At 41.0% G+C, this 12735-nt stretch overlaps 2 protein-coding genes across 4 annotated transcripts in view; both read right to left on the reverse strand.

Annotated features, from left to right (window-relative positions):
* The window catches only part of LOC125774780 (uncharacterized), a 105281-nt gene that overhangs the window by 67641 nt on the left and 24905 nt on the right, over nt 1–12735 (reverse strand). The window lies entirely within an intron of this gene.
* The window catches only part of LOC125774792 (secreted protein C-like), a 31338-nt gene continuing 19220 nt past the window's right edge, over nt 618–12735 (reverse strand). The window contains exon 2 of the mRNA XM_049445026.1: nt 618–7119. Within this exon, the coding sequence (XP_049300983.1) occupies nt 5550–7112 (1563 nt within the window). The 5' untranslated portion in view covers nt 7113–7119 and the 3' untranslated portion in view covers nt 618–5549. The remainder of the gene's footprint in view (nt 7120–12735) is intronic.

Below are 12735 nucleotides of genomic sequence, written 5' to 3' on the forward strand. Positions count from 1 at the left end.
ACCAAACATTCACAACCATCCTCCCATTCCCCCCTTAGACATCCTTTTTTTAGGCTTGCCGATGGACACACAGCACGGCCACCAAAGCCGTAGCATAAACATGCATTCGAAATGCAGTTAGAGAAGATTTAGTAGGAGTACACTCTGGCCGGGGGTTGCTAACGCTGTGAGTTCACCCGAACGAAATCGAGCCGGATTCCGTTTTTTTTTTGGGTGAAGTTGTAGTTTTTGTTAATAATTCTTGATGCAGTTTCCCACTCTCCAGCTTGTTTGTGTATCGGATGTTTGGTCAGTTAAAAAAGGATTATGGATGGAACAGGCACGGAACTGGAAAATGGAAAGCGGCGGCATCATCTGTAGCGCGTGTTAATGCGAACCAGCAGTAAGTGCATCTCCCATTGCGGCACCGGGTTCCAAATAAATCTGACCGGTTATTGATGATTTTATGTTTCCGAGCAACCATTAAAATGGGTTCCCGCTTCTTTAAAGTACTCAACATAAATGCCTCCAAGTGGGCGATCTCGAAAATGGTCCATTTTACATGTAAATTCAATTAACACTGAGCGCAGCTGTTAACGAATCATAACTCGAATTTACTTTAATAAAACAATTAGGTTTTTTGATAAGTTTTTTTTTTGTTTGTTTATTCTCCTTTTTCTCCTTAAATTATAAAACTCTATGCATTATAAAGTTCCGTCTGTGTGCATGTAAGGTGCTGCTGTATTTGTTTCAATGTATTGACGTGTTGGATGTGTGTATGTATGTGTTGGTAGTTTTTGTTTGTTTGCAAAATGTATTTTCGTTCTACTTTCGCGACATTTTGTCGTTTACGGTGCTACTAAATTAGCTTCCTTTTTCATCATTCCTTTTGTCACTTGTTTTGTTCAGTTTTGTTAAATTGTCACTATTGTTGTGATTTTAGAATCTACTCGCTATTGTTTGTTTTGTTTTGTTTTGTTTTGCTTATTTTCACGTTTTGTTTCTTTTTTATTATCGCCGGTAGTATAGAAGGATAAATGTTTCTCTCGCAAATTGCGCTGGAAAGGTATAAATGGTTCAACTTTCAAGGGATGGTGGTGTGCAGGGTTTTGTTTTGTTTTAAAAATTAATGTATGATACCATGCTGTTTTACCTTTTCGCTTTTCTTTTATATTTACTTATAACCTTAAATATTACCGTCTTGTCCTGTTTATGGTTTACCATCGTATCATGTGATCGTTACATTTAGTTCGTAAATATTGTTTTCCTCTCCACTTTGCTATAAACTAACCGCGCTAACCATTTGCAATCTTCAGCTTCTTCTTCAATTATGTTCATTCTTCATCGTTATGTGTATTTGTGTGTGTGTAGATTTTTTTTGTTTTGCTTTCGCTATAATTTTTTAAAATGTTGCGTTCGATTGATTTTGTTAGTTTTACTTCGCTCAATAACTTGTTTCTTCTTTTTTTCGCCCATCCACACCATTATGCTTCTTTCACACCACTATCACGACACATACATTACCATTCACGCACGGCTCACTCATTCAACTCTGGGTTCAATTTCATTCCACAAAATCATGCATGTGTGTTTTGTCACTTACTAATTTAAACTTCTACACCACTAACAGTATTCAAGACTCTATATTTACTTGCTTTCTTCATTTCGCATTATCTTTTTTTCGGTACGACGTTACGGTATAGATGAGTTAGTTTGTGTGCAGGTATATGTACTTTACTCTACTTTGTTCCATATTTTCTCTCCCGGTTTTCCTCCATTATCGTCCTTTCACTTGTTTCATTAGCTTACGTTTTGCCGTACTCATGCAACGTTTCCCGTTTGCCTTTTAAACACTATGCTTAGTAAATTTAAATGAGTCTTGTTAATGATTTCGTGGTTGTTTAATGTACCGAGGTTTTATGCGCTGTTCCAGGAGGACAAAAGCTAGAATACGAAAACGAAGTTTTCGTGAGCATTTTACTTTGCATTTGCTTTTTTGCAAATACACCCCACCTTGTTTACCATCCATCCCTTCTCTTTTTGCCATGTGTGCATCAGATTCGTACAGTGCGCACATTGTATGTTAATCATCATTCTAATTGAAAATAATACTACTTGCACGAAACGTTTAAGGTTCTCTTCACCCTTTTCCCTATAGCTTCTCGTTCACTTCGGACTGATGTATGTGCCATCTTCAATACGCACAATGTCAACGTGTTGAATAATACCAACAATGATAAAATTATAATATTTCCCCTTGTTTCATTCAACGTTCAGCAAGCAATCATCACGTTGCTAGTACTGGCCGTCATCAAGCAAAACGGAAATAATTTTCGACCGTACTTCTATCGATCTCTACACCGCGATCGGGGATCATCATGAGGTCATGGGGTATCCCGATTTTGATGAGTCAAGCGCACATTTGCGGGTCTCAAGTCTTGTCGTACGGGAGCAAACGGTTCATTTCCGCCGATCAATTTATCGAGCATATACTTCGTCAACTTGGTTCATGAAGAGACACAAAACAAAACAATTGCATAAAATCATATCGCCGCGGATTGTCACTTATTCTTCTAATAAGTCACTTGTATTGTAGTATTTTACAGCTCATTGCACCGCTTGCTCCATCGATCAACGAGACGCACTGCGAATGAATGACGAAATGGTGGCAGGTGTATAATAATGTTTGCTTCCTTGTTTACATAGTACTTGCATCTGTTTCGCTGCTCAGTTAGGTGTGTCGATTTGTAATCATTTGCTGCTCCGTATGTGATTTTTCGTGTATAAGTGTTTATTTTCTTCATCCATCTTTCCGAAAACATAGTGTCCCTCTCTTGATAGGGATTCTTTCTGGTTCTTACTACAACATCCTATGAATAACTATTTCTATCTGAAAGCTGCTTCCACATCGCATCGTTCTCGCCTCTTTCGCGCACACAGCATTCACTCCTGACGGTGTAGAAAAAGATTAATGCACAGGCACTCATACAGTACTTTCACACCATACACATACAACACAAGCATATTTTACACACTGTCTGTGCTTCACGCTGCTCATTAATGTTTGTTCCATGTTTGACTACTTTCTATATAAATCTCAGTCATTTGATTTCACTTGTATGTATGGGGTAAATGGGGATTTTGTGTATTTTCTACATTTTTATTTTTTGCAATTTCTTGTTTGCATGCATTTTAAAACTGGTTCAAATCACAAAAACATTTATACTAAAAACCGTGCAAAGTTACATAAACTGTCCGCAGTTACTTCAAATCGTACCTGATTCAAGTTCCCCGTGAACAAAACCTGCCTCGTCTTCTTATTTCTCCTTTGTAGTTGTCGGTCTTTGTAAGTCTTTGTTTAGGGGTAAGTAATCAGCAATTCATTAATCCACAACCAGCTAACCCTCGGAAGTTTGGTTCTCAAACAAACAGTCGCCAGCAGTAATTTTTCAAAAAAAAAAACCAGAGAACCAATTGATACTACGAACCATTACCTCGGTTTTGGTTCATCTTTTGAAAGTTCTTTCAAAGTGATCTCGGAAAAAATGTGTTGCGTAGAGATGTAAACAAACGATGTTTGGGCATGTAATCTTCATCCGATCAATACAGGGTATTGTTTTCAACAATTGAACCAAGCCTTTTTCTTGCGTAATGCTTGAACTTCAAGATCAAAATTTCCATAATTAGCTTATTAGAGTTATGTTTTCCCACGTAGCCTGATAATCAGTCCTTGCAACGGATTTGGATTTTTTGTCGAATATTTCCCTAAGAATTCGAATACTTTCGCGGTACTGAAAGTTAATGCAATGCGAAAGCTTGGAAACCAATTCCAAACATGACCCAACTACTTTGTAAGCATTAACTGCATTATCCAGCTCACACATACCTTGTAAACAAACCTTGTAAACCAAAAGAGCTACATGAAAATCTTTGGGAGGCTTGGTTAAAGCCACCTCATCCAACATTATAGAGTAAGGGCAGCATAATTGTGTTCTCGTGCAAAATTCGTCATACTGCTGATGGCGCACATTGAGAACGAGACAGCGCGCAAAGTTTATTGGCGATAGCACAAAAAAAATAATTCAAACGAAGTTAAAACAGTATACGTCCAATGAAGGAATATTTGCAACTTAAAAGACGAAAATTAAGCTATAATAGTTACATGTCTTTTGTTAAGTAGTGTGGTAAACAATATAAGCAATTTGTCTATCTTTCGTTTAAGAAAATTTGTTTCTTTGATAAGCCTCACTTCCTTTTGCGCTTGTCTCAACGTCGTTATGCAGTCAATTTGACACCACATCCCGTAAAATGTCAGTGTAGTCAGTGAAATAATTACAATCGTTCTGTAACTTTACCGTCATTGCAAGTATGATTCCAGAAAGTCATGATAATTTTCTTAAAGTTGATATTACACACGATCTTAAGAGAAAGGGTTTTCGTGTTTTTCTTTTTCAATAACTTACAATATCCGAGAAATCCTCCAACAGACCCACAACAATCCCTAGCAAGTTCTACTATGTTTCTGCGTTTTGCTATTCATTTCCTCAAAAAGGATTTTCAACTGTTGAATCGTTTCGCACCCCCCAAACCTGCATACTCCTCTATCTGGCTATCGTTGGATACGATTATCTAAAGTATATAAATACAATAAAATGAACAAAAAAAAACTTAGATCGTAGCTAGTATGAGATAAACTTTCGGTCGTTCACTTTCGTCGTCGGACCTTCGGATGATGTAATAGGGAAAAGAAGAATCCAGTCTCGTCTCAACTAATAATAACCCATTAAATGAATATACTGTGAAGCAAGGATAAATTTGCACTGTTGTTGAATGATGCACGGAATTTTTAGTATTTAGCAGGAAAATTCTTAACTGAGATCGACGGAGTCTTAGTCCTGTGTCACTGTTTAATGCCAATTCATGGGGTGAGTTCTACCTGTACGGTTTCGAAAAGATAAAAACCGATATGCATGATGGGTCCATCACGCATGATAAAATAAAGGACCGATTCACAGAGCAACTTTGCAAGAAGTTCAAGACAGCAATTGCAACGTGAAAGAAAGTATGCTTTTTACCGAAAAGGACGAAGCATAATAAATGTTGGTCTATAGTCAACTGTGTATCTTGTCCTTTATATCTTGCTTCTCACACGACAACGCAACGCACAATGTATGCGTTGCGGCAGTTTTTGTTTTTCTTCTTTTCCCCGAAAAATAAGCGTGTGTTTTCAACCTTTCTTAGATATTATTGGTGTTGTACAAATAAAAATCCTTGCGTCCTTTGCAACTGATGCCAACGATGCAGCAGCACTGTAACTTGTAGCGTCAGTTGGGTTTCCATTCCCTTTCGTCTTGGATATTCTTCTTCCTTTACACGCCTTTGCTGATTTGTGACCATAATGATTGTTGTACTGTGCTAGAAACTATCCTAACCTAAGCATTACGCCACACTCCCCCCTTCCCTACATCGAGGTAAAGCACAAGGCCTATACCACATTCATCCCCCCTAGGCTTTTCCCCGTCACATATATGCCATCCACCGCGTGTCCGTGTCTATTGACTTGTACCACCCTACAGCTTTATCAGCTTCGGAGCGCTTAGTTCGGGGTTGTCTTCACCATTATCCTCGCAGCAGAGGGGACGTTTGTTGCTACCGTTACTGCTACCGTCGGTGGTGCTGATCGGTGCTTCAGATTCGGTACTGTCGGCAACGGAGCTGTCCGTGCTTAACGCGGCCTTTGTGCCAAGTGCTCCGCCACCTAAGCATTCGACGGACGCTTTCGTGCCGTCGTCAACGAGTGTGGATTCTTGCGTGTGCGATGTCGCCACCGGTTCCACTACCGAGGTACCATTGTTCGTTAACTCCGTCAGCGTAACGGCTGTGCTGCTATTATCAGTTGCGTCCTTGGACGTATCCTCCGTGTCGTCGGCCAGCTTTTCTTCCTCGTCCTGAGCAGAACCACTCGAACCCGACGTACTTTTGCCGTTCGACACGACCGCTACTCCTGCAACTGCCGCTTCGTTGCTTTCCGATTCCGACGATTCCATCATAGCGGTGCGGGAGTTTTCATCATTCGTATTACCCTCGTCCTCCGCTATCCCGTTGTCCCCATCGAGCTCCTCTTCGTCACCTACATCGTCCTCATCTTCGTCGTCGCCACCCTCCTCTTTCGAGATTCCATTTTGTGCAGCATCATCATCAACGGTGGCCGCCACGCCATTACCATTGCCAGGCATACCACCAAGCAATTCCGGTTGCAAATCCGACACGACATAGTGTGTCCATAGCGCCAACTCGACCGAATGTGCTGACCATTTCTTCGGCTTTGGTCCCGCTGCTGCTGCTGCTGCTGTTGCTGCGGCTGCTGTCTTTCCCGAGGCACCGTTTTCGGCCGTATCACCCTTTCCTTCCTTTACTACCGCTTCCTTCGCAGCGCTTTCACTTCCTTCTCCGTCAGCCGCACCATCATCTGCCCGTCCACCACCGTCAACTACACCGCCGCCACCATTAGCTGTGTTGTCCTTCTTCTCGTTCGCAGACTCTTCCGCCGCACCATTGCTGTCCTCCTCCAGGTTTAGCCGTTCCATTGTTTGCTGGATGTGTGTGACGAACTTTAGGTACTCCTTGGTCGTATAATCAATACCCTCGATATCTGGAATCGCCATCAGACATTCGTCCGCCATAAACGGTGCACTTTCCGGTGCAGCGGCAGCCAGCAAGGCCGATGCCATCGTGATCCCTACACCCTTCAGGTTCGAGAGTGCATTTAGCGCCTGTTCGAGATTTGGTAGCTTCCGGAAGGCTTTCTTCGTTTCCATTACCACTGCCCGGGGTGTGTTGATTTTGATCAAATACGACAGCTGCGGGTAGAATTTGCCGCGCGTCTGCTTCCATTCCATCGTCTGCACCAGCTCCTCGTGCAGCAGGTGAGCGTCTCGGCCACGATTTTTTATCAACTTCGGCAGCTCGTTCTGGTACCACTTTTCGAGACGCAGCAGTTTGTCTGCCTTTTTGCCGTTGCCACGCGTTTCGGCCTTCAGCTTCAGCGCTTTCGGGTACAGCTTGAGCACGTAGTCGAACTGGGCCGAGTTGCCGTGTTGGAAGAACGTTGCACTATCCTTGACGATTGCCATTTTTTTGCTGTATACAAACAAATACAAAATAACGCGTTAATTTTTTGGGTTAAGGTCGCATAAATAATAAAGAACTAACTAAAGGATATTTAGTTGCTTGCGTTGACATCAATCAAGGTATTCTAGTTCTGCTAAGTGTGTATAATTTAAAATTTCAATACCCTATAATAAAAGTTGTTTCATACTACACTTGCTGTGCTTTAATGGTCAACATAATTTTATCTTCAAGAAACTTATCTAAACTCATGGAAACCAGAACTATCAAATCTATGTTGTTGAACAAAGAAAAAGCTTCATCAACTAAATTCTGATCCTATGAACGCATCAAAAACGCACATATTAAACCTCGGAGCCTTAGTTTATTAAAAACAACCCTACAATACCGGTGCTGGTTAATCCTAACACAGGACAATAGTACGCTTACGTCGCAACCTATAGAATGTTCTATGCTGGAACATAATCTTGGTCAATACGAAACATTCAAGCACTCAGCTCGCTTCCTTCCAAAATGTAAGCCGGAAATGTAGGAAAAGCATGATGTATGGACACACATAAATGGTACGATCCATAGTACCACACGTTCGCTCACTAGCTTTCCGTAACATTGCCGATGCCTGTCCGGTACATGCTGCTAGGTCAATAACGCTATGCAACAACGATTTCCACTACATCCACCATCATCACTGGTAGCAGCTAAATCGGAACAGGAATCGTGCGAAAAGAATACCGGAAGGAACAACCAAAGGTGGTAAATATTCATGACACCGTACAAAGCCTACGAAGCGTACCAAAGGTCAGCATACACCGGTAGTACATCCCCACCCGATAGCTAGTGTACAAACAGTGCCGAACGGAGTGTCCCCATAATATCTGATAGATTGTTTCGTGTTTCGCCTGCCAGGTGCAAAATACAGCATGAAAAAGCGCACACACATCGTACCGATAGGGCCGGAGTACGCTGCTCAATGGTGCAAGTCCATAAACCAAGCGATGAAACCTACCCCGACAGCAGCCATCGTCCAAACGGTCGTGAAATGGAGGAAATTGCCAAATAAAACAATCGCATAACGACCGCACATGTCGGAGGGGGAAAAAACATCGAATGTGCTGCAGACAAAGGGCCAGGCGACAGATAGTGCGAGGAAGTGCAAAAATTCAAATTGTTCTGGCCACTCCATTCGGTACATGGGAGAGTAGAAGTGAAGAGACGCTGCGGCTTTCCACGATAACGGTTCGCGCATAAATAATATATCGCAATGCGTGCCTAATTCCGCACATCGATTCCGATCGCTTTATAAATCAACCGTGCGGTGTCGGTTTTTACCTAGAGTATCAGTAGTGCCTAACGTAGTGGAAGGTACGCAAGTGAGATGTGGGTTTTTCTTTATAATTTATTTCACATCCAAACGATCCGAGTCGTTAGAGGTAATATCAAATATTATTTAGTTGGCGACGTGCTGTAAGCATTGGGCTGGAAATTTATTGTTTGCACATGGATCAATTACTGCATTCAATCGTAAAATGGACAACATCCGAAAATGTTGCCTTTTTCTACATTCAGAAGCAAGAAAACATGATGAATCTTGATTAGTAAAAGCTATCCGAACAAGTAATCAACGTCAGCATCAACAAACTTATTGCAATGAATAGTGTACGATCGCTCGGATTCACTTAGATTGCAGTCGCTTTGCCGTGGATTACGTTAAGATACTTCCATTTTATTTCAGGTACAGATTTTAATAACCCTAGGCTAACCCTTAGAACCTTTGCTAAACCTAAATCTATTAATAACAAGTATTTGCTTCGCGAATTGCATACTCAAAGGCGCGAACATATTATTTATACAATCTCTCTAAACTTACGCAAATTGAAACAATGTTTTGAAATCCAACAAATTATAAAAATGGGTTTTTTCTTGTTTCCTTACTTCTTATGGGCATTTTGACATTCGTGTAACCAAATGAAAATCAATGATCCCGACAACCGACTAAATGTATTTTTTTGCTTTTTACGGTCTCTGAGTTACGTCGGTGCATTACAGCAAAGGGACACGGTTTTTTAAACGGAGAAAGATAAACTTTAGCAACTTCACCATCATCATACAAAGTGAAACACGGACCAGATGCTTTATATAGGTGGATGAGCAGCTCTTGCCAGCACCACGAACGACGCTATTTCCATTTATTCATCTTCGTCATTGACGAATTGACCGGATCTGGCAAGCCGATGGCAAAATAATAGCTTTACCCGAAGAAGAATCATACTTGGGATAAAGTCAGAAATAAATTGCGCCAAATTCCTACTGCTACGAACGATTGCCTTACTCACTCTCCGTGTCTTGTTGAAGAAATACGACGAGCAAAAGCATCTGCATGCCACGCCGAAAGGACAAAGTGGCGGCATGGAAGAACTGTAAGTGGGATGAAATAGGCAAAAAATTCGATGGCAAATGTATATCTATCGTAAAACATCCGTTTTGAATGAATCGATACAATTTTTCAGCGATACGTTTTTGGAGGGGAGAACGATTTACAGTAATTGAACTACAACAATAATTTGCCAAATTTGAGTACCACCAATCATTCGGGTAAATTATCGATCAACGATTCGAGTTTTTGTCCACTTGCCGTATTGTTCTTCCCACTTTCACGTAGCCGATGTGAATCTGCCAACTGTGCCAACATACGAATACGCAACATACGACACAAATTGAACATTAATTGTGCGCCGTGCGGAATATATGTTTGATGTAGAGTTATGGGGAAAAATCATTCTCCACCATGAAAAAAGGCAACAGATTAATGGTGCACAACAGCAAAAGCTTTCGTTGTGTAATTTGGCAACAAAAAAAAGAGAAATAGCCATCCTTTCGCCGCACAAGGTTCTCGCCATCTCGTATGGATGATGTACGCAGGGGCGGCGCTGCCATTGCATTTAATTTCCGTTTTCCACTTGTAAGAGGATTTGCGGTACCTTACCAACAGCAAAAAGGGAGACAGAACAACGCAGAAGTACGGAAATGATACAACGTTTCGCTTCAGTGTGCAAGCTGGCAAGCTGATGCACGCCCATCACACCACATGGACATGACAGATAGACAGACAGTGAAGTGGCACCGAAAATTCATCACCACATACATACATTCTTCTCTGTGCTGGGTTGGGCTGGGTTGGAGTTGCTGTAGCATCAAACGCAACAACGCCCTCCTTCCTTCTGTGTCCCATGTCCCCCCCGAACAAGACACACGAAAGGATTTATCCATAAATACGCGTCCTTGTGCTTCTGGCATTCCGCGAGGACTCACATTTGTCAAATGCATACTTTGGGCGACCGCGCGCGTAACTGGTGGCCACGAACCAACCAACCAACCGGCGACGTACAAACACGTAGACGTGAGCAATGCAAAGGAGTTTTCCTGTTTTTTTCCCCACACTATGTTAAGCGATGGGTGGTACCAGCAATCGGGTCTTGTTTCATGATTGCACATGAAACAATCTGCGAATGCAGAGCAGCAGCTTGCAGCAGCATTTCCTTAACATTCCGCACAATGTAACATAAGACTGTGGGGATGAATGCATTTCTAATGTGTTGAAGTAGAATTTAAACGTTTCTTCTTTAACCTGGGGCGTGTTGGAGCGTGTCAAACGAATAACAAAAAAATAAGATAATGCGACAGACTATACTACCTGAGCTTATAAAAACTTTTTTTCTGTTTCTTTTCTAATCTAATACGATCAGTGCGAGAGTCAAATAAAATAAAGCATAACAAATAAACAATTTAAATCGATAAGTTGATCCTTCAATTCGACACGCTCCATCCTATACACAAACTTTGCTGACAAAATGTTAATAAGAATACACTTTTTCCCAAAAAAAACACAAGTTTACTGATCAAATTCCAGTGTAGATAGTGTAGGATGAAAACATTTTCATCTACTAAAGAAAATGAAAATATATCCCAATGGAAGGAAACTGGATCGAAATCAACGACTCTAAGCGGTGACCATAGCACATTGCTGCTTCCGCCTTTACCTTTGTCCTGCCAACAATTCCTTTTTCTCATTTCCCTCTCAGGGAAACCAAACACGAAATCGAAAATACATCTTTACGCTGCCGTGCGCGTCCGCTTTTCCGTCCCATTGGGAAAACATCGCTTCACCGTGCCAGTGACAGCATTTTGTTTGGAATGCGCGAAAGAAACCATAAACGGAACTGTGTTGGTAACTCTACTCTCGCTTTTGTGTAAAGTTTCTCGAACGAAGAAGTGCGTTTCCAATGGACTTTTTTTGTTGTTGTTTGGTCGCTTTTTTCTTTACCTTCCTAAATGCACGGAAGTGAACGTGCTGCCATGGGGTGTATATTTTTGATTTGCGTCCGCAAACATACAACAAACATGAAAACTCAGTGTTCAACTAATTGTTTTATTGTGTCACGAGTTACAGAAAAACTTCTTATTGGGCTTTTATTGATGCTTAAATTTTGAAGTTGAAAGATTTCTTCTTTATTTTTGCCAAAAACGATTTACAATAACACTTGAAACTTTTAACATTCATTTAAATATAATTTGCTAAATTTCATACTTTTGTACAAAATACTTCAAAATAGAGTCACTGAAACATGCTTCAACCAAGAGCAAGTTGATAGATTGCTGTCTTGCCGAAAATTTATGTACATTTACCACCATCCATGAGAGTTTGAACAAACATAATTTGGTAATTACACACACGCTAGGAACGAAGAACATGTCCAGGAATCACGTGTTTTCATTTCTATTAAACACCTCCTGGCTGTGATACATAACCCGTCACCAGCAACGGTGAATTTCCTAAATTCAGACAGGATCACACAGCATTCACCAAGATCACATGTTCAATATCATGTTTTGTGTAGTGTGCTTAACTGGCTGTTACCCGCAAACAACAATTTTATTCGAAGAAAAAAGACATGTAACGAAAAGCATTTAAAGTCCTTGAACTTTGCATGCATCCGAAAGAGAAAGAAGTTTTTTTTTTTTCAAAAATAAAAACCATCAAAAATGCCGGTTGTAACGTTCATGTTTGCCGGAGTAACTTCAGTATCGACGGTTCCGGGGAATTAGAAACGTGGCAACTTGAGTGCGCGCGGATGGAAAGAAAATGATCTTTGCTCGAATGGAAGCTAACCCCAAAATGGTGCTTCTGTGTATGTGTCACGTGGCGTGTGCGGAAATGGCCGGAGAAACGGAAAAAAGCGTTCCGTAAACTGCGAACACAGCGAGACATTTGATGTTCGAGCTTCTCCGAAATCAACCTCCGTTTGTACGTTATTCCGGGCTGGCGTTTGCTGGTGTAACGTGAAGCAAGAAATAAGGCAATGAGGATATATCGTTCTTTTTTACGATTATGGCGTACTTTTCATCGATCGCTAAAATGCGTGCGGAACTTCCAACGCTTCACAGTTTCCTCGTACTTCTAATCGATTCGATTGCAATTTAAATAAACGCATCATACAAAGGAAACAGAAGGGATGACTGTGTTTTCCGTTTAGCGATTGCCGTTGAGTATTAAAATTTTTCGCAAATAAAGTTTTTGGGTGTTTTTGAAATGTGTAGTTGTTGTCTTTTTCTTTGTCTTGACCAAAGTTT

The sequence above is a fragment of the Anopheles funestus genome, chromosome 2RL, assembly GCF_943734845.2.
Source record: "Anopheles funestus chromosome 2RL, idAnoFuneDA-416_04, whole genome shotgun sequence".
Taxonomy (NCBI): Eukaryota; Metazoa; Arthropoda; class Insecta; order Diptera; family Culicidae; genus Anopheles; species Anopheles funestus.